We start from the raw sequence: 27992 nt of genomic DNA on the forward strand, positions 1-27992 counted from the left end.
CCATACTAAAAGCCATTTGGAATTGCAATTACATCCTTCCTAACATACAAGCATGTCTGTGAGGGTTGCATTTCTATTGTGAGTGCTCTTTGCCATGTCAGCATGCCAGCTAGCATCTACGCACTTTGCATTATAGAATGCAAATGTGAAAACTAAAACATGGTGCACATACATATGCTGCGATTTTACCCTGTAGATTTACCACCCGACATGTAAATGGCAACATGTGGCAGCAGCAACTTTGCTAAACCTCATTACTAACATAGTAGGTCCCCACTAGGAAATCATGTCTGACAACAAAATAAGGCCCAATCAATAAAAAGAAATACAAAACTAGAAAACTTCGACTGTCTAAAAAATAGTAAGTTACTCACTGCATGTATAACAACATATGCAACCACCTCATTACTTAACAACTCCTATATCTCCCATGAACTGAAAAATAAAACAACTACAAATGTGAGAACTACACTTTCATCCCTACCTCTCACACCTCACTGAATTATGATTGCAAGCACAATTTATAAATGCACACATAAGTAACATTGTACCACATTTGTACCTTCACAGACATGAAACTGTTAGACGCATGACCTTCTTTCTATCCACATCAATAAACATACTCCTCCAAAGCTATCAATTTACAAATAAAATTATAAAGTGAAATTACTGCCAACCTTGTAAATACTGCAACATATTTTTCTCTGACCGAACATCACTAGCCAAGGATAATTTTTACTGTAGAAAATGCATGAATGGTAATGATTTAATGCATGCCATTAATACCACAGTTTATTTCCAAGCATCTGTATGAAATAAAGAACATATTTAACAATATTTGCATTTACTCTGTTCAAATCTTCTCTTCCATACAAATTATCCAGGATATGTGCTCAAATGGATTAGCATTGTTACTCAAAACATTAAGGCCCTGCAATCTACAGCTTTCAATATGTTGTTGACTACAACTCACATAACCCCTCAACATTCACTGTGCCAGCTAATACGGATGGATATTGTACAGCAAAACATATGACAGTAAAGAGTTGCAGAACCCTAAGGATCTTTATTTAATTTGTGTAATCCATTCCTGTAGTATACCCCTGGAGTAACCTGCACCTTATGTTATAGAAGTATCAGGACTTAGTAAGAGCACCTAGTCTTTTCATAACCTCAAACATATTAATGGTAATAACCTAGCATTAATAATAAGCAAACATTATGAATGACACCAATCTTGCCTTTTGAGTAGGCATAGGAAATGCATGTCTCAATTAGTACGGTAGCACTGTTACGTTTCCACTGATTGGAGCACCTGCACAATGGTACAAGTACCTGGCATTATATTTTACCAGTGGCTGGCAAATGTCTAATATTTATACATGCTCTAAAACTGTTAGCTTTGCCAATGCTTTTTCTTTTTACTGTATTTTCTACATAGAAATGGAGGACATCCCTGTGGGTTTCACCTGCTTTATGCATAAGCATACAGCATGCACCCCCTTATGTATATCCTACATGCCATTCAAACATGGCAGGGAATCTCTACAATTATAATGAAACCTTCCCCAACAGATTCCCATGGAAAGGATTATTTGGATGTGTGACTATTGCTTACCATATGCACATACTAACAACCATTCAGAATTACAATAACAGCCTTCCCAACATGCAAACATGTCTGTGAAGGTTGAATTTCAATTGCAAGTGTTGTTTACCATCTAAGCCGGCCAAACAGTGTTCACAATAATAAATAAACCTGGCTGGCATATCAGCATGTCAGCTACCATTTACTCACTTCGCACTATAGCATGCTAATGTGAAAACTAAAACATGGGACACATACATATACGCCAACCTTTGCCCTGTAGAATCCCCCGCAGGGCAAATGGCAAACATGTGGCAGCAGAAACCTTGCTAAACTTCACTACTAACATATCACTTCCAAACCATGAAATCATATCTGAGAGCAAAATTAGGTCCAATAAACTAAAGAAAACAGAAAAATAGAAAATCTCAACTGTCTGAACATAAGTATTGACTTTAAAAACACATTTACAACTACCTTATCCAACAAATCTTACATATGTCCCATGAACTGAAAAATAAAAGTATTTCACATGTGGGAACTACACTTTAATCCCTACCTCCCACAGTACATTCCATTATAATAAATGCAAACCCACTTTATAAATGCATACATAAGTAATGGTATTCACATGTGTATCTTCCTCCAAAAAGTGCAATTATGACTACACTTACCTATCCATTATAAGATATTAATACATCACCATCTAGTCCTTTGCTGTAAAATCTATCTCAAACAAAAGATGCCCACCTCCCTCACCCCTTAACAGAAACAGCCCCCAAGAAACCACCAGCAACGCCCATCACTGAATTTGATTAAAGACAAAGGGCCTCATTACGACCCTTGCGCTCCCGGAATGAAGGGGGCCGGTACGGGACCGGCCCCCTTCATTCCGGGAGCGCCTATTACGAGCTTCCCATTGCGGGACCCAGATCGCTGCCTGGTAAAACCAGGCATGCTTTCCTGGTCCCGCGAGGGAAAGAGGGAGGCAATAACGGGCCAGATGTAATCTGCCCGTTATTACCTCCCTCCCCATTCCCATTGAGCCGTATGGGGGCTCAAATGGGAATGGGGATGGGTTCCTGCATGGAGGAATTACCGGGTCCTCCTATTTCGGAGTAACCCGGTAAGTCCCCATTGCAGGAACCCCCTAATGGAGCACGGAACAGAGACAGCCATGGAGCGAATAGCTCCATGGCTACCTCCATTCTCGTAATGAGGCCCAAATAGTACACTTCTAAAATGACATTGGGGGTCATTCTGAGTTCGGAGGTAGCCATGGTGCTATTAGCAACATGGCTGCCTCCAAACCCGGGTCCGGGGTCCCTGGTAAATCCCCATTCAAAAAACCATTCCCCATTTGAGCCCCCATAGGGCTCAATGGGAATGGGGAAGGAGCAAATAACGGACCTGCTAATGGCGGGCCCGTTATTTTCTCCCTGGTCCCTTAACGGGTCCCGCTAAGAACGGCTGGTCAGACCAGCCGTTCCTGTTGGGACCTGCTAAGGGACCCCGGAATGTGGCGGTAGGGGGTTAACGGCACCGCATCCTTACCCCCTACCGCCATACTCCGAATGAGGCCCATTCATTTGAAATGAAATTAATGTACTCCCTGCATGGGTTTTTAAATTATTAACCTGTATAGTATTCTGCATTGACCTTTTAGTAGTAAATTATCAGCATCAATAACTTAGACTGGTATGATTACCTCTTCTATGTATGCACTAATCTCTATAATTCTAAATTCGTATACCTTCTAAGAACTAGTTGCATTCTCAATGCATGTGCTCCACTTCACTCTTTTTGAATTATTCACCTTGTATGTACAGTTATCTTACCACTAAACACTACACTCTCCTCTTTATATCTCTGCATCACAATAAGCTACCAACACCCTTTTGTGCTAGACTGTTAGTTGAATGATTACTGACTATACACATTAAAAAAGAAACACTTTATAGAAGCAAACATACAGTAAAGTATACCCTTTCTCAGGTACCACATTTCTAAATGTAAATCGAGGAAAGTAATAGAAGACATATGTTTATTTTATCCAACTCAATTAATACAGTCCCTCAAATCTGTAACTGCTCAAAACACATTAGCTGTAACACTCACTGTCAAGTTCTCTAGAAGATGTTCAAAAGAGCCACGCATAAACCATCAGCACAGCATTCTTTCTGCAATCAGAATGACAGTTCAAATCAAAATAGTGCCTGTTAGGACAGTTTTTCTAAAGTCCACCTATTTAGAACTTTATAAGACTATTCCTTGGGCAATGCAGAACTCCAACTCTTAGCATAGGCCTGTACCACTTAAGGTAAGTAGCAAATGCAGAGCAGCCAGGCTTATTTTAGGAGGGAGAGAGGGATGTTGAAAAGGTGCACAGAATTTGTAGCATACATATGGTCCAAAGAAACACTTAAACCATTATTTGTAAATATGTACAAGAGTTAATTTATATATACCCAGGCAAAGAGAATTCTTTAGAAAGGTAAGTACTATCATGAATAGGGTTTCCGGTTTTCAGAGAATACCAGAAAAATCCAGTAATTGACCCCCGTTATTGTTTTCTACGATAAACCCCGGTTTTTGATATAATGTATTAATTGATGGTGCAGGAGCAAGATTCGAAGCAATGTCGTTCTGAATTGTATTGCATCCAAGACAAATGTGTTGACCCTGAGCCATCCTGCTAGCTCCTCTGAATCAGAGCTGCTCCAGGTGATGTTTAGTCTGGTGGGAGAAATGGCCTGCATTGCGGCTGTTGCACAAGTTTAAAAATCGAAATGTAAAAGAAAACGAAATGTAATGTAATAAATAGGCAGTGAGGAAACTATTGTGTGCTTTTGTGACAACTTCTTTTTTACGAAAAGGGCAGACAAATCCCCAATTTGCAGTGCGCTCGTCCAAGTAATGTTCTCAAAAACAGTATTCCCTACCAACCCTACCTATAATTGAATCTACAAGATGGCAGCAGTGCAGTGTACAACAAACAGAAAATATAGTACAACTAATTACCTTGAGATTTACTGAAAATGCACACTGGAGTGCTAGTGGTTTAAAAATCAAAAGCGTTGAAGCACAAAACCATTAGGATACCAAAGCAGACTCCATCCAACATGTTCCGTTCGTCTTTGGCGAGCTACATTAATGAGGCTGAAGAGGCTAATGCTTTGGGGCTTCCTTAACCAGTGAATGTCAACACTTGTGAGTTTTTGCCGCCTTAACGTACATCTCTGTAAATACCTGGAGATAGCACCATTAATATTGCGATACAGACAGTGAGCGCCGTTGTGGGGGATACACAGTTTGAAAGAGCAAAGCTCTGCTGGCACACACAGAGAAACCTCTTGGGTCTGCTTCAAATTACCACCATTCAAATGGGTGACAAGAAGGGGAAGAGCTCAGCTCAGGAGCATGTATATTCAAATAAACCCCCCTTGTGCTTCAAATCACCTGCAGAAAATCCCAAGAGGTAAAGGCGCCAGATCTGGCCATTATAAACTCTGCCTGTTACGCACTCACCTGATAGTGTTGTGTCCATTGTGCACATGTGTGCCTCTGTGTCACGAAAGGGATTGGGAATGACCATGTTCCTTTTCACTTGAGTGTTCACAAAACACAGGTTCTAAAGTTTGCATGTGTGGCGCAAAACACACCAAACTTAAAATATGTAACAGCACATGCACACAATGTATACATTCAAACTGTTTGGAACCTTGCTACCAGGACATAAATAGTGCCAAGGGGAAATCTATTTTAGAGTTATACACTTGATTTACAAAAGCCCTGTGCTCCTCTTGGCTGAGCCCCTCCTGCGTGACTGATCTCCCCTCTGCCTTTGCTTCATGTCTGTTTTTGTCTTGTTCTTTGTGCGTTCTGAGGCCTATGGGCGTTATAAAAATTTAAATAAATAAATGAGAAAATCTCATTGAAAAACACTTTGTAAAACAGGTCCATAGTTATAATCGTGTAGTGGTTAATACACACACATGCGTTCATGCTTGACAATAACAACACTATTCCGTCCTGTGTGTATATACCAGATTGAGAGTGTTCCGCATAGCTATCATGGTACCAGTCTTGGTCCACGAACCTTGCAGCCTGCAGCACAGAAATGGAGCTTGAGTAGTTTAATGGGACACTTGCGAGATCCCTGGGAAAGGTTTTGTGGTCCATAGTTGGGTTCTATTTTGCAATATTTTTACACTGATAGGACTCTGCACTAGCCTAGTAACCACATACACGAGCACTCCCTTCAAGCTATCACACACCAGGACAGGACATATGATGTCCGATTTTCAAACGCAGATCATTTTAGAAACCTTTTCAGTTTGAGAACATACATTAATCCACACTACAAAATGAAGGGCTATTCGGTTCTTAAAATGGCCATTTACATCTAACTAGAACTAATGCAAACTGCCTGGGCATAGACCTGCACCAGCAGGTAGTGCCCACGGATCTCCGCAACTAGAGCTGAAGCTGCTAAACTAACCAGTCCTGAAACTTGGAGCGCCTCGTTTTCGCATTATTAATGAACTAGTAGCGCTGTATAAAGGGCTTTGTAAGGGTTCATTTAATTGACAAAAGCAGCTGAAGAATGCGCGGATGACGACGCACTTGCTTCCCCGGACTGTAGAGGATGTCATTAATGCGTAAAAAACAATATTGACTTTAATTGCATATTCACAAAGTGGCTCAGTGTCGTGTGGGTCTTTCAGTACGCCAGGGTTGCGTTTACTGGTGCCTCAATTGCTGTATACACAATCCAGACTATGAGTCACAGAATGTAACGTGTCACATTGAAATTGGGCATCCCAACAGCTATGTTTAATTTGAACTATTTTATGTAGTGCCCTTTTAGATTGCGCAAAGTAAGGACAGGAGCCTATTTGAGGAGATGTATGTCAGTGGAGCCTCCGAAAACCTCTGTTACTTATTCTATGATAGCAGGTTTTTAAATAGCGCTTCATGTCGTCCTTTTGACATACTATATTGCCATTAAATTGCAAAACATCCCTCTGTGTACAATCCCATGGGGGTTGAGCAGGGGGCAGCGCTGAGCAGGGGGCAGAGAAAAACACCGGAGACCAAAATTTGAAAAAGCAAAGGCTACATTTATTCACAACAATTTCACCCACAAATTTCCAAAGCAAAACAAATATTTGCAAAACGTGTTGATTTTGGCCAGACATCGTAAATTAATATTTGTGTGTTTATACTAGAAAAAAACAGTTGTCTGCAATTTTCTGATGGGGGGGGTGGGAAAACACTGATAAAACTAGATTCTGGAAATGTTTTAAAACACTGGAAAAACACCCCTGGAAGTAAAAAAAATAAATAGAAATAAAATGGGAAACCCTAATCATAAACTATAAACAAAGTATAAAAACCAATACAATACTTCTTGTAAGTAAACAACAGTATAACAGTCTTTTACAATAGCAGTATGCAATTCAAGGAAAGTAAAACCCACTTAGTAGTAAATTATGTCACTCTGTTTCTTGTAACTTATTCTGCTTCAGGCATAATACAGTTAAACTACCAGCAGTAGCAAGTAAGCACTTTGTAACACTTGTATGAGTTCCTCCACAGAGGCTGTATGCTTTAGCTGTCCTTCCCTAGTCTAGACATGAGGGCTCTCAGAGGCTGACAGGAACACTGATGGTCCAGTGGCCAGCTGTAGGCAGAACAGGATTAGGCAAAAACTGTAAGAAAGTCAGTGTTCCAGAGGATTTTTCATGTAACAAGTAAGTACAATACAAGGGTACAGGGACTTTGTAGAAGTCTCCCTGAGCGCACACTAGCATTAGGCATGGGCAAATGGGTATGGATGAACTCCCAAATGTGTGAATCCCCAAATATTACCTCAAGTCCCACAGTACCTCAGCAGTGAAGAAGATAATGCAGGCAGACTGTCACGCTCACCTGATTCCCACGGAGGCGCGGGTCTGGCTTCGAGTGCTGGGGCTTCTTCAATGGTAAGCGCAGGACTCTGAAGATGGACAGGTAGGGCCCCTCTACTCTGGCTTATCTGGCTCGTAGGAATATTCCCCTGTGCGTGAAAAGGGAGTATTACCTACTGACGGAATAATGCTCAAGCCTCCCACTTCCTTCCAACCCTCCACGATACCCTTCCACGATTCCCCGTGAAGTCTCACCCTAGGGTCTGGAAGGATGAGTTCTCCATCCTGCTTCTGATGCAGGGGCGCGTTGAAACCCAGTTACTTCACTGGATTGAGGTTTGATGGAAGTTCAAATAAGCTTGACTATTCAGGTAAGGCGCTGTAAGAGTTCTGTTGCAAGTTCAAAAGTTCAAGCTTAATAATAATGTTCATTGTCTTATTGCAGCAAGCGCTAACGCTTATGTCTTTTTCCCCTTAGGGGCCGGGGTTCGGAATGCCGGAGATATGGCGCCGACCCGAAGTGAAACGTGCAGTTCCAATAAATGACAGGTAAGTTCTGGATGAGCGTTCGGGTAATGTCTTTGCATTCGCTCATTCAATGTCTTTGTCTTTTTCCCCCATAGGGGCCGGGGTCCGGAATGCCAGGAAGCGGCAGGACCCGAAATGAAATGGGAATGACCCAACTGGTAAGTCTTAGAAGGAAACTGAGCTTTTCCTATTCCCTTCCTTCTCTCACCTTGTGATCTTGTCTTTTTCTCTCTAGGCACTGGGAAGTGGCTGCGGATCCGGATGATCGCTGCTGAAGATGGAGGTGCCCAGGAAAGGTGAGTGAAATGCAGCGCTGCAGCGATCGAAGCGAAATGCTTTTAAAAATGATGTCTTCCCTTTCAGGATCGTCGGTGTGATGTCTCCGTGGTACAGCTTTAGCAGGTAAGGTCTTCCTTCTCCCCAATTCTCTCTTATCTCCCTTTGCAGGTGATCCAGGATGCTGACAGGCGTGGCTGAAGTCCAAATGCAGGAGCTGACACGGTGAGCGTCCAGCTGCGAGGAGCAGAACAACGCGAAGCAAGAGTTGCCGATCGGGCGTGGTTTAAATAGCTTTGGAAGAAGTTCCAGGTATGTATCCTTCCACCGATCAGGTATGTATCCTTCCCTGACCACACCCAGGTGGAAAGTAGTCCCACAGGTAAAGTAGTTCCATTCAGGCCTCAAGAGGGCCTGGATGTAGCAGCATGGTCTGCATCAGGTAAGTGCATATTGAAACACTTGAACATATGTCTAGCTTTATGAGCCTGGCGCCTAAAGCGCCAGGACAGGGGTCCAACATGAGCCTGGCGCCTAAGGCGCCAGGACTGTGTCCAAAGGGCCCCAGCTTGGGCCCGCTGGCACTTCCCTGGGGGGGGAATGATGCCTGCCTCTGGGGTTGCTGGGTCAGACTCGGCTCCTTGGAGGTAGGCATCATGACACACACCCCCTCACCATGCAGCACCTACAGGGCCCCTGTCACTGGATGCTTGTCTTCAGATGAAAGAAAGGATACTGGAAGGAATTTTGCAGCAGCAGTCAAGTGGAAAGGCTCCCAGCAAAGGATTCTTTGTTGCTTCTAATGGCTGTGTGGTTTCGCGCCTTTTCTAGGACACCAGATGAAGAACGGTTCTCGTCTGAATGATATGCCTCACTTTCTCGGTCCAGCACTCTCGTGAAGGGGACTTCAAGGTGTGTAATCTTGCCTCTGGAGAGCCAGAAGGAGTCCACCAAAGTTTCAGAGAGATTCGTTATTTGGAAGATAATGCAAAGCACTGAGCCTCGAGGTCCCAGGGTATTGGCGGTTTGCAGCCTGGGAAGGTCACTGCCCTTCGAGGGATGGCTCAAAATGCAGGTCTTCTTAAGTCTGAGGGAAGGAGACGTCCTCTTCAGAGTCCCCCTGTCGCATGGAAGATAGGCTCAGCACAGCAGCAGTCACTCAGCAGGCATCTCTGGTCGCTGGAAGTAGCTACAGGCATCTTCTTCTCTTCCTCTTCATCATATTTGGTTCCATTGTCTACTTGCCTTCAATCTCAGAATCCAGTACATTTATCCAGGAACCCAGCCAATCAGGACTCATGCTACACTCAAACTTTGGGGGGTGGCTGTCCTTTCTGGACAGCCAGCCTCTCAGCTGGAATTGGTTGCAGTAGACATGCCAGAAAACAAAGGACCGCAGAGGCCTAGTTTCTTGTCTTCACAGACACTGTGGAGCCTCGGCAGGCTTCACAAAGGCTTCCTGCCAAAGACAAATGTCAAGCCAGGACCTCCCCACCCAGAACGGCAGACTAAGGACCAAGAAAGGACAAGCACACAATAAAATGGCGAAAGAATGACACAGCCATCAACAATGGTGACCTTTCTATGCATTACTGCGGCTGTGAACACAGCCTGCAAGTAGAAATCACACAAAAGTGGGTAAAACACATCCACTGCCACCAGCCATTCGGGTATGCCTGTCACTGTAACATAAATGTTATAAGAGCAGTTAGAACAGGGATACTGTGTAACCCCTCATCACTCCATCTAAGCTGATATTGTGCTGAACTCACAATAGGAAATGTAGAAAGGATCAACCATATCCCCCTATCCTTGGGAACATTAGTTCTCACAAGGAAAATAAGAGAAAAGAAAAAGGGAAAGTGCTGTGTGTTACAAAAGTAAATCACAGATGCAAATAAAGTTATAGGAAAGTATGACCCCCAAAAATAAAGTATGGAGGGACACAACAATGACTCCCATTGTTAGAGTAAAAGAAATGGTGAGTGGGGAAAAAGGTTCCCACACATTCAGGAACAAGGGCAAAAAAATCCACAAGTCCAGCAAAAAGTGCTGAGGGACTCACAGGTGAAGGTGATTTGGCATAAAATGAAACCTTTCAAAAAACAATGACAATGAAAGAGGACTAAATAGCCCAACTTAATAAAATGGCCAACATATTTTCACTTCAACCTATCACATAAAAGAACACAATGAAAACAATCAAACCTACCAATTACAAACACAGACACTGACATCATTCATGCCTTCCCAACAGCTAATACAATACAAATAAGCATGCATTTTCAAGAAAACTGTGACACATTGCAGACATGATGGCTGGAGGTAAAACTTTGTTGGGTGAGTGATTGATGGCTCTTTTGTTTGATGATGTATTGTAGAAGCCTACATATTGACAATGGCCTACATTTACCAGATTTTAGAATTAAATGGTTTGGAATGTGAGGAATGCGATGTTGCAGGATTTTACGAAATTGTTTTCTTTAAGAAGCAGATAGAAGCCAGATGTCATATGCATTCATTGCAGAGGTAAAGTTTTGGGGGCTGTATGAGGCATACCTCTGTCTTTGGTTATGAAACAAGATTTGGAAAAACTTGTGGAACTCTTCCCTCACGTCACCTTCATTTTTTCAAACATAACTCAGCAGCAAAAGTGGAAGTGGACCAGCAAATTTAATTGCAAAATTGAGAAATCACAGAGAAATGGTAGTTTCTGCTTTCATCAGGCACCACAAACAAATGTGGATATTCAATAACAACATCCAATGTCACATGTCTAACATTTATAGACATGATGGAGACATTTACCTGATGATGGAAATGCACTCTCCCTTCAGAACATTAGGTCAAAAATCCAACTCTGTTATACCACAATCAGTATACCTAAAAACACTAATTTTAAGGGCTGCCTATTACAAACATAGATATATATTTACATAGGACGAGCACTTTTTGGGCGGCTTATAACATCGCTTCCCCTGGACAAATCCTCACCAAACTTTGCAAAATAAGTATATGGCCCACTCTGAATTTTCTTGCAAAGTTTGGTGAGTTTTGGTCAGGGGGGGAGGGTAGTTATAATGGGGATCCCAAAATTTCTTTTTTTCCCATAGACATAATGGGAAAAACTTTGCTCACGCCTACAGCCCAAACCGCTGGATGGATTTTCACCAAATTTGCGGCAGGAGCGGCGGCTTGGTCCTGAACGTGTGGTTTTGTTAATTTGATGCAAATCAGTCCAGTAGTTTTTTTTTAAACAACCAAAAGATAATGCAAAAATATTAGTGATATCTATGTCCAGTCAGCGGACTCACTTCCCTGTTCGGGCCACAGACTGGCCTCTGATTGGCCCAGAAAAATTCACTGACTTTTGCGTGGTCTTTGGACATCGGGATGCAGCCGCTGATTGGGTGGTGAGAACACATGAAATGCGTTGGTTTCCGCGAAATGCCTGACATGTTGGATTCACAGACTTTTTTGGGGTCCGCGCATGAAATAAACAAAAAAAAGCAACACTGCACTTGTCAAACTCAACAAACAATCTCTGGGGAGGTGGGGGGGGGGGGTGACGATGGGATGGGATATGGCCATAAGAAGTAAAAAAATAAATGGGTTGTTTTACCCCCGACAGTCCGCAGACACTTTGTGTACCTATTTCTGCAATAAAGGGTTGGGGAAAAGCAGTTTTTGGATGGCTTATAACTTTAACGCCACTCAATGAAACTGCACGTAATTTTGCAATTTTATTCTTGACCCAAACCTGAATGGTTTTGCAAAGTTTTGTACGTACATACATTTTGACACTTGAAAAAAACACTTGAAAAAATAAAACATGGGTGGATTTCGAGCAAACTCGTGAGGAGCATTGGCAAGGGCATTAAAGCATGGTTTTGCAAATGTGCCCGTGTTTTATTTTTTGACAAGTGTCATAATGTAGGTACAAAAAATAGTCATATACCTTTGGTGACTGAGGTATAGCCTGCGGCCGTGAGCAGTAGCCAGATTGTCTGCGTCATGGCATAAGGTCATGACGCGGACAATCTGGCTACTGGCTATGACCGCAAGGAATGTAAAGTGGTGTTAAAGTAGCCATGTTCACCTAGGACCGGCTGTGTGGTAAAGTTATTCGAAAGTAGGATAGGTTTGAAAGGGAAAAAATGTGCTTGTGGTAATATGGTCATAGGGTTCTGCAGGCTGCCATAGAAAGGGAAGAGGGGCTCTGTACAGAGCCCCTCTTCTCTTTCCATGGTGGCCATCTTGGAAAAGGATTGTCCTTCCTTCCTACTGTAGGAAGAGAAATCTATTTTTTAGTACCCCGGCTTCCCGCTTTGGGAACCAGGGTTGCTAATGGCCTTTAGCCCCCACTGCAGGGGCTGCAATGGAAGATAATGGTCCGGAGTCCTTGTTATTTATTTATTTATTTATAACATGCTAAAGCCCGCAGACATCAGGGCACAAACAAACACACTTCGCTTGGGCCAATAACTTGGGCTGCTGGGCTGTTATCCCCTGTTGCGGATGAAAAATGGTGTTAAAGTGGCCATGTCCATCTCGGACCGGCTATGTGGTAAAGTTATTCTAAAGTAGGATGGGTATGAAAGGGAAAAAAATGTGCTTATGGTAAAATGGTCATAGGGTTCTGCAGGCTGCCACAGAAAGAGAAGCAGGGCTCTGTACGATGCACCGCCTTCTGTTTCCATGGTGGCAATTTTGGAAAAGAATTGTCCTTCCTTCCTACAGCAGGATGCCACAGGTGTCCCGCTTTAGGAAGAAAACTTTTTAGCACCCTGGGTTCTCACTTTGTGCATTTCACTTTGGTGTCTTAAGCCTTTGGTACACTCCCAACAGTGGTAAAGAACTGCCACACCCATGATTCACTCTGGGTGCTAGAGGTAGGCACGTCCTCTACCTCATCTTCTTGGTCCTCTTCATTGTCTTTGGAAGTACTGCGCTTTTTCTGTTGTATAGGTCCTCCAGCTGGTGGTAGTGGTGGCGGCTCTTGGGGAGGAGGAAGGGCAATATCTGATGCCATTTTTAAGAAAAATAGCAGTTTTACTAATATTCTTCTAAGTATGTGCTTTGTACTAGATTGTTAATGGATAACGAGTATGTATAGGTGTAGGAGCTGGGCAAGGGTACATTTTGTGCTTGAAAGTTCCTAGATCAGATGAAAAATGCAGTTCCAAACAGTCTTCCAAGCACGGATCCGATTCCGAAGTGCAGACGCCTTCGCAGACAAATCACCATGCTGTGTGTGAGCACATGGTCACGTGGCACTTTCCGGAAGGTCTGTGATGATATCAGATGTTTGCGGATGTTGACAGATGCAAAAACAGTGGAGAAAGGTGCAAAAAGTATATAGAAGAGTTACAAATGATGCTAGAAGGTGGGAAATGGCAGAGTTTTAAGGTGAAATATAGTAAATTGGACAGAAGTGTTGCTATATTGGGGTAATTATGATATTACTAAGGTGTAGGAAAATAGCTTGCACTGGTAAAAACCCATGAAATTTAGTGAAAAAACTTTGTTAAAGGGAAGTTATGGTTAAGTTGCACTGATAAAAACCTATGAAATTCAATGAAAAATCTTTGTTAAAGGGATGTTATGATTAAGTTGCACTAATAAAAACCTATGAAATTCAATGAAAAAACTTTGTTAAAGGGATGTTATTGTAACAAGTAAAACCGAAAAACCTCAGAAATTTGCGAGTTACGGTAAGCTAAGCATCCATAACTCGCACCACCACCGTGCACTGCTAAGACTAACACCCAGGACATCAAAGATGACATCACAAATATCATTGATGATGGCGCACATTTTCGGTTTTACCCTTACCGGACCTGTCCATACCACGGCCGCACTCGTTGTAATGAGCCCCACTTTGTCTGTATCAATTTTGTGAATTGCCCTGGTTGTGTAGAAGGCAATTGTATGGTTTAAGTCACGACCTCTGTAGCCAAACATGAGAATATCCGTCCTGGATCATATGCTGTCTTAGTTTCTTTACATTGTCATTTAATTGCAAGCTGTAGTGGCTCTCTGCAAACCAGAAGCACATCACTAATGACTTTCATTTTCCCCTCATCCTCTCCACTCCTGCAGATTCGGTTCAGATGCCAAAATAATTCATTTTCTGGGTTCATCAAAGCCCTGGTCATGTAAATACAACCCGCAGAACAGATCAGTCACAGAAGAGGGTCCTTCCCTCGGGCAGCAGCAGTTGGCCTTCATCGTGCTCTGGTGGGAAACCTACATCTCCAGTGTGTTGCCTCTGCTGGCAGAGCACGAAGATTCTGGGGATGCAGACAGCCAGCAAGAAAAGGTGAGTCCGAGTCTACAAGAGATTTTTCTATCAAATAGAATTTCATTTCGTTTTTGCAAATTAATTCTGTCATATATACTGTGCGAATACACAGCAGTAACATAAAAAGACCACTGGGGTACACCTTTAGACAGATAAAACCGTGACCAGGTTTCCAAAGGGCGTCAGAGTGCAAGGGCAAGTTCAGAGAGACATATGTCTCCAAATCACAATGGTCAGGCTTTGCACAATCCAGCGGATCTCATCATCGGGGCCTGGGCCCGATCACTTAATGACCAGACCTCATGCCTCTGGGGTGAGTTCAAAAGGAGACGGTCAAAATGAAAAACAGGTTTGAATGATCAGGATAGATAAAGGATAGGAGGAGAGGGTCTGTCTGGGTTAAGTGGTGGAAAGAAGTGGGGGAATGTGATGATGGAAGGGGCGGTGCGGATGTGGGGTGGTAGGGTGTTGCAGTCACTGGGTGGTCATTGGGTGAAGGGATGTTTTTGTGTGCAGGTTAGCGTGCAGTGTGGAATGTGGAGGAGATTTTGGTTGGCTTGTCGGGTGTTCGAGTTTGTGTTGGAGGTAGGATCGGGTGTTCAGGGGGATGGCCTTGCATACATTTATATACCTTTTATTAGACTGACTGAAAATATTATGCTGAAGTGGTAAAATGCATACGCTTTCAGAGTCCCACAGACGTCTTCATTGCCTTCTGATGAAGTCTATGGGAATTGGCAAGTTTCTGCATCTTATGAAGTTATCATTACTGACTTACTCTAAAAGGAATTGGTGTGGTTACAGCATGAAGTCTGTTTAATACAGGATTCTAGCCATTAGCAGTCTCATCTGCAAGAGCAATGTATTTCACAAAAATTTCATAAAGCAATATTACTGTGGAAGACCTTCTGTTTGAGCTCTCGGTCTAGAGGTTGGGGTGGGTCAAACAAGTCCATCCAAGTATTATAGAGTGTTGTATCATTCTAAATGATAGTTTCACGCTGTTGAGATTAGTTTCCTTAATTGATTACTACTCTCCTATAGGTTTCTCTGTGGCTCCAAACACTGTAATATCCTGCCTTGGCTTGGGGAATTTCTAAGTAAAACAATCCTAAAAGCAAAGAGGTTACTGCAAATGCCCATTTGACAACACTCGCATTATGCTACAAGTTCGTGCCGTTGTCAGTTTCTTCTTTTACTCCACTCCACTGGCAATGGCAGAACTCAAAACCATGTCTGTGCATGAACGTATGCAATTCCCTTCACTTTGCACATGCTTTAGCTGTGAGGGGTAGGGCCTTGTGTCTCTTGTGTGCCTGTATCACTGATCATTTCCCAAAATGCTTGCAGTTTTTCTTTTCAGGATTCATCAGACTCTGTTGCATATTCTCAAATGTATGCTGTGGGTACCTGAGCTGTCTGTACCTATAACCTATAAGGGCACAATGCAACCGTATGTAACGGTTTATTTGTACAACACACGGGCAAATGAAAGGGCCAATTCTTCCTATTTGGCTTCATTTATAAGATGTTGAACAGAATGAAGGACCTCCCATTATCAATGTGCGCTCATAACACTGGAAGCAGTCCCACATTGTCAAGTATGATATAACTCGTAGGCTAAATATTGCAAAATCATGTGAGATATAAGGGTCGCTATCTAGATGATATCTTGGCAATTTGGAAGAATTCCAATACAGCCTTAGAAGAATTTACACAATATTTAAATACCAACAAACAGAGCTTACAAAGTTCTAAGACAACAACGCCTTGTCCATATAGACTTTCCTGAGCTTGAAAATGAACACCAAATCATTTAAGAAATGTATTACCACTAATTCCATATTACATGCTACAAGTGTTCATCATAAGTTTTTAACAAACAGTACCCCTGTCAGAGAGCTTTGTAGTTCAAAAGGAATCACAGTGATACACAGGAATTCCACTCATGAGCAACAGAAAGTAAATAACGACAACAATAACATTCTATTCAGAAATCATTATATCTACAACATTGACCAATAAACCAACTCCTAACGTTGCATTCAACCAAATAAGTTTCCTAATGCCCTAAAACATCTATCTTCGTGAAATATATGGCAATTTTCAAAATAATTGGTCCATTTTATTATTAGGTAAAATAACTAGTTATCATATTAGGCAACCGTGCATTGATCACTTTTAGAGCACTGGATCTCCAATCAAAACTTTGCCCCAGTTTTATGATTCCCACACGAACCAAGACAACATGGTTCCACACGGCTTTTTCACATGTCCCTCTTACAATGCCTGTAAATTGGCCAAAAACAAACCTCAAACATTTCGACACAGCGATGGGAAATGTTTCATGTTAACCAGTTCAATTGTCTCCCTATACACACTACATGTAAAGTAGGCTGCATCTGCTCTAAGTTTTACGCTGGTAGCACCATTCGTCCATTAAAAACATGAATGGGGGTATACATCCGTGCAATACAAATCAAGACAGTAACAACCTGCTTATATATCATTCGAATAAATACCACAGATACACAATGTGGAAAAGATCCTGTTTATCAGCATGTACAATAATATGATTCACCTCCAGGGGGCAATAGAACACTTTGACTGGGACAAAGAGAAGCTTACTATAGTTACATCAATTAAACACAATTGAAAACGGAATTATCACAAAGCCAATATGCCCAGGTACTCTCACCACTTTACAGCATCAATGGACAGTTAATACCACATATGAGTCTTTGGTTGGGACAAATGGATATTTCCCTTCTGTCAAATGTACAGTGGGCTAAAGTGTGGCTGCGGACTCTTGAGTGGCTACTTTCCCAAAGAACAGGTCATTTAGCTGTGTTCGTTATCGCAGAGGGGCGCCTATGACTATTTTGTGATTGTTTAAGGGACTTAGGTTTAGTCACCCTAAGTTTCCTAGGGTCATCCAGACGTGGACCCCTTGCTCACTGTGCTTAGAGAGGCACACCTCCACCTCAAGGCTGAAACACGTGTATGGGGTTGCTGTTGGTACTCTTGCTCAGAAGGGAATTGCCATAGCATTTCGGTGCTGGACTGCCCATGTGGGCGGGGAAAATACTGATATGCAAATGACAATTTCCCTTCTGTGAAAGGTACAAGGAGCTAAAGTGTGGCTGTGGACTCTCGAGTGGGTACCTTCCCAAAGAACAGGTAATTTAGCCGTGTTTGTTATCACAGAGGGGTGCCTATTACTATTTTTTAATAATACTTAACCCTTCATTTTTCACACTACAAACCTTGTGCGCCCATGTTTCGCCATGTCTTGTCTGCAATTTGCACTTGGTGTAGCAGTGTCTTGCCTTGTCATCTGTGTTGCGAGTACTGACCTAGAGGTCCTTGTGTTAATGATCATCTGCTTCAGTAACTCACTGATTTTTCCATTTTCTAGATAGTTTTAGGCCTGAGTGAAGGCAAGTTAGACCCTTTCTAAGTCCTGATGGTGCCATCATACTTTCCTTAACGTTTTCCATAATGTTTCTTACAGCGATAGCTTAAATCTTAACTAATGTATGTGTATCAATTTCCTCAATGGTTGTGTCTGTAGTTTAGTCCTCGACTTTTTAGGGATGTATCAAAAAAGGGTATACAAGCACATAAACATAACCCCTAACCTCCTCTTCCTGTGCATTATCACGCCCACACCTCTCATCAAAGCTAAGGGATTGCATTTCGGGGTTTGTTTATTTTATTTATATAGCACACCTGACCCAGAGGATCTGGGCGTATCTGGGTGTGTCCTTGATGACGCACAATTGTCAGAACCTCGTCCATTTCCCCCTTCCCATGCGCTTTGATTCAGGTTATGTGAGAAGTTGACGTTTCTAGTACCAAGCGGGATCCCTTATACAGGTATTCTCTGCAGATGTTTTAGATTACAACTCCCATGATTCCTCAAGATTGTATGCTGTAGTCCAAAACATCTGGAGAGGCAAAGGTTGAAGAACTCTGTACTATAGGTGCCATCTGCACTCTTACTTACCCATTGCCTTGATCCAGGGGACGCGTGAATCCTTGATTAGTAACTTTAGGAAAGCAAGAATGCCCAATCATGGTTCTAGGCACCAATTAAAATACACTCGTTCTACTAGGGAATCGATTCCTGTAGAAGCATGAGCAAGCCACTCGTCGAGCTAACGAACACTTTGGGGCACCCCTTTCAAACTCTTCCGGACGAACGAAGACCTTGAACAGATCCGCTCTTGCAAACTCTCCAAGGAAAGTTACTGCTTTTCCAGACCAGAACAAGCAGCAGGCCACTGCTGCCACAATATCATGCTTGCAGAGACGTTTGTCAATTTACTTTGGCAGAAGCCTCCATTTGATTGTCAAGCTACAGGTCATTGGCCCAAAATGTGTGATCTACTCCTGCAGCTCCTGGTGCCTTGTGGGAGCTGTTTCCATGCTAGTCAGGAATCCATGGCAAACTAATGTTTAAATTACATCCTATAACTTGTGTTCCATTTCTGTGCAATGTTTTTAATGCAGTGATCTCCAGAGGGTTCTATTCAGAATAGTCGACTAGGGCCAAAGTTTTGGGGTAGATCATCCTGGGTAGGTTGCCGGATTGGATTTGTGATCAGATCAGCTTTTTTTCAGGAATGGGTTGGCATAGCACATCAGGCCCTGAATCTTTACCTGGTAATATCAAAGATACTTTTATTAAAAAGGAAAGGCGCTATGCTGCATTACAGACCTGCAAGTTACTTTGCCTAAGATAACCACAGCAAGCTGTGGGTAATGTTGCAAATGAGTGTTCCAGTTGGCCTACTACGGATGGTTGTGGCGGTCGATTCAAATAACTCTGCCTGTGTAGTAGTGAGATATAACGGGAGGACAGACTGGAACCGAGCAGTTATAGGCCAATCTCGCTGCTCGATGTGCCAGGAAAAATATATTGTCGGCTAATTCTGAAAGAACTACAAGCTTGGGTGACGTCTAAAAAAATTGGTTGATCCATTACAATCCGGTTTTGTAAAGGGCTTAGGAACAATTCCTAACATAATGATACTCAATCTGCTCCAGGCACAGCAGCTAGAGAGATCTCAACCCCTATACATGGGCTTTATAGATTTCAAAGCAGCATTTGATTCTGTTGATCGCGATCTGCTGTTTAAGAAACTGAAAGCGTATGAGTGCCTTACCTCCCTACTGTCCCTGATCATCTTGTTCCACTCTAATACATCGATGCGGGTTCGCATAAGTTTAGATGGGAAGCTGTCACCGGAAATTGAAACATTACGTGGCTTGAAACAGGGCTGTGCGCTTGCCGCGCTTTTGTTTTAACTTCTTTATTTTAGATCTTGGGAATGAATTTCTACATTGTAATGGTGACCTTCCTAGGTTTGGGGCACAGCAGATCCTGTATCTGTTATACACAGACAAGCTGGTCCTATTGTCACAGACTCCACAAGGTCTCCAGCGGTTGCTTGTAAGGCTAGGGGAATATGCCTGTGAAAACAGATTGGTTATTAATGTTAGTAAATCACAAGTAATTGCCTGTTTCTCCAAGTTGGGAAGCAAAAGGAGACCCCCCCCTTACACATTCATGGTCGCTACAAGACATCGGGGGTCATTACGACCCCGGCGTTAAGGGGTTAACGGCACCGTAAAAGGCTGCGGCACCGTTAACCCCTTAACGCCTTACTGCGAGGTCCCTTTGCGGCTCCCGACCTGAACGGCTGGTCTGGACCAGACGTTAAAGTAGGGACCCGCAAAGGGACCTTGATGACAATTACAGTACCACAATTTGCGGTACCGTAATTGCCGCCTTCCCCATTCCCATTGAGCCTCATGGGGCAAAAATGGGAATGGGGAAGGGCCATGGAGAAAGGGGGAATTACCGCCCCGCCAACCTTGGAATGGGGTGGTAATTCCCCCTTTCCCCATGGCGGACTCCGGCATGGACCATGGTGCTAATAGCACCATGGTTTAGCGCCGGAGTCCTAATGAGGGCCATCAAGTTGGAAAAGGTGTCTGAATACAAATACTTGGGGATAGAAATTTCAAACAGGTAATCTAAGGGTGACCTAGGAGCAAGGGTTCGGAGTAAACTACTGCAATTGACCTCACAGTCTAGAATTATCATAAAAATATATGGCAAATTCTCTTTGAAACATGCAGTAGACTTTTATAAAAATGAAAGTCGTTCCGATTTTATTGTATGGTGTTGAGAGCATGGTGTTAGACAAAGGTTACCCTTGGGAGGCCTTAGAGGCTAAGTATTGGAAGGCGATCTTACGCTTACCTAAAGCGACTCCGATCGCAATGGTGCGTTACGAGTTGAGGTTAGTGTCTTTGTATGCACAGGCAAGGTGGAGACAGTGTGCCCTGCTACGGAAGTGCATGTTGGGTATAAATAGTGGGACAATTCTGGAAGTTTTGGCCTCTGCCTTGTTAAAATCACGCAATACATATCCAATGAAATGGCTGAAGTGTGTATTTAGCCATATGATTGATGCAAATGTAACAATAGAGCTGTTACTTCAGAACCCTGAGCGCGCTAAAGTAAAGATCTATTGCGCTGACTGGGCGGAGACGTTAGCAAAGTGCTCGCACTATAAAGATTTTAATGTTTGGGTGTTTGGAGTCAAGCCTTATGGTATCATTGCTCAGTACCTGCTGAAATGCCCTTCTCCAGCTATACGATCCGAATTCCAAAGGTTTAGATTTAATCTATGGGGTACGAGAGATGTATTATCTAGACGGAAACTGATATCTCTGGAACAAAACTATTGCAGATATTGCATTGACGTTCAGCAAAAAGAAACTCTGCAACATCTGCTAGTAGACTGTCCATCTCTAATGTTGGTGCGTGAAAGATGTTTTCAGAATAGTGTCACCTTCCACACTCGCACTTCGAGTGACTACAAATGGCAAATTATGTTTTCGACCTGAAGAGAAAAAGTACAGATGGCTATTGTTCAATATTTAAGAATGGTTCTGCCTGTTGTGGCCACCTCAAATTGAGATACCTAAGCCGGCAATCATTAGGTGACTCAAATTGCTGTTTCGGTTGCAATCTTTGTATGGGGTCTTATTGGATTGTGATGTGTGTTTGGTATCTCCATCTCTTCATATTCTGTTCAAAATTATCTGGAAGGTACATGAAATGTAAAGTACTTTATTTTTACCCTATGTTTCTTTTTATTCTGTGTATCTTTTGTACCCTTGGTATTTTATTCCCTTTTTTTTTTCTTTTTGTGTATGCTTTTGTATTACTCTGTATTTTGTAAATATTTTAAAAGTTGTGTATCAACTAAATCAAATTAAAAAAAAGATATAACGGGAGTGCGGGTCAAACCATCTTTTAAAATAAGAGGGGTTACGGTACAAGTTGCTATGTAACTCACACGTGGATGTGCCACAGATAGTTGCCATAAAAATCCAGGATTGGTCATGTGTGAATGACTGCGTGCTGCTGGCACGGACCCGGAATTCACTGCATGTGGGTCATTTTCCAAACCCCTGACTAAAGTAAAGGGCAAAAGTAAGGCATTAGCTGTTCCTGCTTTGCTGATATGATCTTGGGGCTTTTCATGACATTGTAAGGCGGAGTGGGGGCACAGAGCAGAATATGCCTTTCTGCGTGGTATTAGCATACTTGATAAAAAAACATTTGACTTTTTTGATTTGACAGTTTTTTTTTAAATAATTTTTTTGGTCTAATTAAATAAATACATGGGAGGGGTAAGGGAATAGGTTAATGTGGGTGGGGAAAGAGGGTTGTGGGGGGTCTCCCCCCGCATTTTAGATAAAAAAAAGACCACATAAAAATAGGTGAAATTGGAATAGGTCAACTGTTTTCGACCAAGTAGACCTAAACCTTTCCGTGTTGCTCTCCCGCTCTGCTTTCAAAGAGCATCATGGTTTTCCTGCCAATATGTATTTTTTTTTTTTTATTTTTTTTATTTTGTTATAGCTGAATAAATCAACTTTTCAAAATTACATGATAATTCCATAAAAAGGTCCCAATACATGGTTAGCATACACTTAAGGACATATAGTAAAGAAAGCTGAACGACAACAAATACCACAATTTGCAGAATAATACAATTACTTCAGCACAAGTTACCCTATTAAGAACAATCTCAAAAGATAGAAAACCACATCAACTCATGTACATTCAACCAATTATTAATATGACTGTTCATAAAAAAAATTCACAAGGTAATATAAATTCTAGAAAGTGCACCAGTGCCTTTATAACCGAAAATCTGGTACTGTTGATTAGAGAACTCCATATCTCCAAATCGTCCCATTGCATGTGCACATTTAGCAGATTCGTAAAATGTTTTGCCCGTATGTCTTCCAAAGCGTGGCATGCAACTATCACGTGTTGTAAAGTCTCTTTGACACTGTGACGATTACAAAACCGACAAAAGTTTAGTTCAGGAGGAATAGTCTTCCGCCTCACCAACACTTCTCTCGTAGGCCACAAGTTCATTCTCAAACGCAAGAACTTGGACCGAATTTTCGCAGAGGGACATTTTAGTAGATAACTTGGCGCTTGACCCAAGCATTTAATGCCAAAGATTTTAGAATTAAAATCTTTATATTGTCTGCAACGTTCATAGTTCTGGATCCACTCCCATTGATAATATTTTGTTTTAGCACGAATTGGGTTCTCCATCAGCAGCTGTAATGATATATCAGCTTCAGACATAGCATTTAATACAAAGCCACGCCATCGACTAGGAAAGGCCAAACCGGAGGAGGTCAAGTAGCCAGCAATCGTACTCATTATATTGTTCTCACCACCACCAAGAATGCATTTCCGAAAGAAAGAACACAGTCTCCATTTGACCCTACTAGATAATGATTTGAGCCCTAGTTCAAAATGCAGCATAGGCAAAGGTAGGCAGTTTGGCAAATTTAGAACCTTTCTCCAAAATGTGGCCTCAAGTTTATCCCAAGCTTGGTCATTAGAATACAGCTTGGATTCTACACCATATAACAAGATGGGGATGACTTTTTGCTCATAATACATAAACAAATGCCTCAGTGTAAATTTCCCGTACTTATAAACGAGTATTTTCGCCTGTGACAGCAGCATTGACAGTTTTGACTGTAACACAGTCGAGTGTCTATTATCGATGATGGTATTTTGAATGTATAGGCCCAGATATTTGTATTCTGACACAATTTCTATTGGTTGTTGTTGTAAATACCACACTATGTTTAAGCTCTTAGCTTTCCCTCTTGACTTACAGACTAGAATCTGAGATTTTTCCAAGTTGACTAGAAGTTGGTTCTCCTTAGAATAGTTAGACAATGCAGACAGCAAGTTCTGGAGACCTCTAGGAGTTTGCGATATTAAAACAAGGTCATCCGCATAAAGCAACCATGGTATGCGCTGACCACCAAGTTCAGGAGCATCCGACAAAGTATGCACGAAATAACTCCCCATATCCAATATGAACAAATTGAATAATATCGATGCTAAGCTGCACCCCTGTTTGAGTCCCAGGAACGTTGAAAAGGAAGAAGATAGAAGACCTTCAAAAGAGAGCCTAACACGCATAGACGTGTCCGTGTGTAGTTGAATGATAATTGACAAGAGAGAAGAAGGGCAACCAAAAACTTTTAACTTATAAAATAATAAGTTTCTGTTAATAGAATCAAAAGCAGAACGAAAATCGATAAACGCAAAATATAAAGGTTGCTTCCTAAGTGCATATTTCGACTTCAACATATTTAATGTGATCATGTTAGGAAGTGTGCCAAGTCCACTTACAAAACCTGATTGGAAAGGATCTCTCTTAAGGCATTTTTTTGTCCAGTTTTTCAGCTCGCGCAAGATCAGCTGAGAAAAGATCTTACCTGGGACATCCAAAAGAGAGATCGGTCTGTAACTTGTTGGGTTGGCCCGTTCACCTTTCTTATAAATCGGGACAACAATAGATTGCTTCCACGACAGGGGAATTCTCTGTGAGGTGTTAACATGATCAAATACGAGACAAAGGATATCCGCCCAGATGTCCGGAAACCGTTTAAGGTGAGCATTGGATAAGCCATCCGGGCCAGGGGCTCTGGAATTGTTGGCTCGCTTGATAAAATACATGATGTCTTCTCTGTCAAAATGTATGTAGAAAGGAGGAAGAGTATCAAATGAGATTTTAGAGAAATGCACCGGAGGTTCAGCAAATAGTTTAGCATAGTGCTGTATCCACCTTGCTTCAGACACATCATTTGATTGAACCGCCACCTGATGCCCTGCAGTCACTTGATTTATGATGTTCCATGACTGAGCAGTGTTCTTTGAAGCCAAGGTTTTTAATATGCTAATTCCATCAATTTGGTAAAGCTTTGCCCTCCTTCCTCTTACCCAATTTCTATATTTAGTTTTGATACGGGACAGAACAGTTTGTCGCATATGCAAAGGGAGCTTAAGGGCTGCTCTCCTCTCAGAACGTACCCTAGCTTTCTCAAGTCTAATTTGGTGATCAAATATGTGCAGATGGGGGGTTTGTTTCACTTTCTGTTTGATGGACCCCGGTTGGAATGTCTGCATTAGGTCATAATATGGTGTAACTGGCAGAGAGTTTTGGGATGCTCCATCATTAAGTTGAGCGTAATAGTGTGTCCTAAAGGCTCCCAACGAAGACTCGGTCCATATTAATCTATTTCTAGACGGATTTATGTTATGCGAGCCCATAAGAAAAAAAGGTTTTAATTGGTCGATGCTAACATTTACAGACAGAAGCATACATAACATATTATGGTCGCTCATGTCTGACTCAATTATTTTGAATGCTGTTACCTTGTTAAACATCTGTGCATTAACATACATAAAGTCAATGATGCCCTCGCTGTTAGCACGATGCCAAGTAGATCTTGGTGGCGTGTCTTGTGGGAAGGCACCATTTAACATGAACAAGTTTCGAGATTTGACTAAAGTTGACCACTTACTCAAGCGATTTTTTTCCAATTTGTCTGGAGGGCCTAGGCAATGCAGATTTAAATCACCAGCAAGAATAATAAAATGAGACAAGCCCTCGAGCATCACAATATCGATAGCCTTAACCACAGAATCCAAGAAACACTCATCAGAAATGCGCAGCGGGTTCCAGTACACATTGATAGCGGCACCCACAAAGTCCTTGCCACCGATCTTTGTCATCTGTAGAAAAGCATTTGGAGAAAACCAAGGTTCAATTTTCAGACCCACGGTCTGTTTCACCCCCATCAATAGACCAGCAGTAGGACGTCCCCAAAGACCCTTCTCAGCTGGTATCAGAGTGACATCATAATTGTTCCATGTGGGAACACTAGTAAACCATGACTCTTGTATCATAATTACGTCATGCTCTAATAGCTGTACACTCCCATTATTTAGCAGATGTCTGTTCCCTCTCGAATTCCAGCTTACAAATGACAAACAAGATTCTGTAATTTCAGCATGCTAACATTGATTGATTTTAAACTCACAAGTGCATGCGGGATGAGACAGCGCTTGATTTTTGTTTGGTGTTTGTTTTAAGTTAGCCGATTGTTGTAAGTGTACAGAAGAGTCTAATAAATCAGATTTAATTTGAAGGGAGAAACCCAGATCCAACAATTGTGATTTGACAGACCAGAGTGTATTTACTACAAGCCTTGAATTAATCCAGAGAGTTGACGCAGTCCAGTTAGAGTTGTTAACAAATTCAACGAGCTCGATGTCAACCGTCCCAATATCATCGAGCTCAGGAATCTCACTAAATATAGCTAGCACCGATGCACGATTCAAGTTATATTGCTTGACAGGTTCAGGCAAACAACTAAGTGTTAAAGCATGGATCGCTGGCCGCTTTGCACAGATGCGCGCACGTTTTGAGGTATCAACTTGAGGCTGCGGGTTCAAGATTGGTTGGACTGGTGGACAGACTTTATGTTGGGTCGTGGGAGGAATCTCAAGGAATTTAATTAGCGAAGACTGAATCAACCTTTCGATGTCACTAGCAGACAAGGGCTCAGGTACCGGGGTGTTTTGTGCGTTAACGGCTGATGCCTGAGACACAACTTGTACTGTGCTCACTTTAGTAGGAACTTGTGAACTTGCTGTTTGAGGTGATTGTATCGACGTCGTAACAGGTTTATGAACAAGAGCCGTTTCACAAGGTGCGAAAGTTAGACTTTTAAGAGCAGGTTTGGCTACCATATAGTCATCAATTGCTTGCCTTAATTCTTTAAGCCGTACATCCCTGACCCCCGCTCCTGACAAAGTAGCATTATTTTTAGACACGTCAGTAGCCACACGTATCAGCTCATTTAGGGGACTATGGTCTACAACCGGGGGAACTACCACCGGATTTGATTTTGCTTTTTTTGACTGTGCCTGAAGAGCATATTTCTTTGATATTACTTTAGCGGCAGCTAAAGTGGTTGCAGCTGGTATAGACAGGTTCTTCACAAAAGATTTAATTTGTGAGGCACATTTAGTCACAGATTTGATGTTTTTTGTCTTTTTCGGTTGAGAAACAGCTTTATTCAGCCCTGTTTTCACTTGATCAGCTAAGCTTGTGTTGACATCAAACAATGGGTATGGTGTTTTTTTTTGCTGTTTAGCTAAAGTTTGGATTGTGGGAATGAAAGGGTCAACTACAGGTGCTGGAAAACTTGGTATGGGTTGATATGTTTGTTGAAGATTACATGACACTTGAGCCGAGGTTTGAGACATTACAGACTTCTTTTTTTTAAAGATGGAGTCAGCATGCCCCAAACCAGTCAATTTGTTAGAATGTACAAGTTGTTCAGCTAATAGCTGATTTAATTGATCTGAGTGTGCATCGGCTTTTGTAACTAAAACTTCAAACAACTTTGCTAACGCTATAATTGCCGTATTCAAAGAGGTAAGCGCAAATCCTATGTTTACACTCTGTGATTCTGCCCATCCAAACTCTGGCATATTGTGTGAGGGTACTTTCCGTGGAGTTGGAGCTAAAAAGGATAGATTTGCTACAGAATTTGCCACGCTGATGTTCGTGAACAAGATGGGCGATTTGGAAAGATTTTCAGGTAAAGTATGATTTAATAAACCAGAGGCATTTATGTCAAGATCAATTACTGGCACCTCGCCCTCATCCGAAATAAATGTCTTAACGTTTGATGCATCACTTATAGATATAACAGGACTATAAGCTATTTTATCACACGGCACGCCGGCACCAGTCAGTACGTTATTAAGCAAAATGCTATCTGTAAGCGAGACATTTTCTTTGGCAAACTTTACTATAGGTTCAGTTGAAGAGACAGCTTTTGCAACCTCTCCCGTCAAAACATCCTCCATTACACTATTCCTATTTTGTTGTCCATGTGAAGGATCCTTTTTTGTAGCTGCAATAGATTCAACCAAACAATCATTTACTTTCAAAGT

At 42.0% G+C, this 27992-nt stretch overlaps 1 protein-coding gene across 6 annotated transcripts in view; it reads left to right on the forward strand.

The window, feature by feature from the left end:
- The window catches only part of GYG2 (glycogenin 2), a 358634-nt gene that overhangs the window by 274115 nt on the left and 56527 nt on the right, over positions 1–27992 (forward strand). For all 6 annotated transcript variants that reach the window (XM_069637039.1, XM_069637038.1, XM_069637040.1 and 3 more), the window contains one exon: positions 14407–14626. In XM_069637039.1, the coding sequence (XP_069493140.1) occupies positions 14407–14626 (220 nt within the window). The remainder of the gene's footprint in view (positions 1–14406; positions 14627–27992) is intronic.

This window comes from Ambystoma mexicanum, chromosome 7p, assembly GCF_040938575.1.
Source record: "Ambystoma mexicanum isolate Mex_15411 chromosome 7p, UKY_AmexF1_1, whole genome shotgun sequence".
NCBI lineage: Eukaryota > Metazoa > Chordata > Amphibia > Caudata > Ambystomatidae > Ambystoma > Ambystoma mexicanum.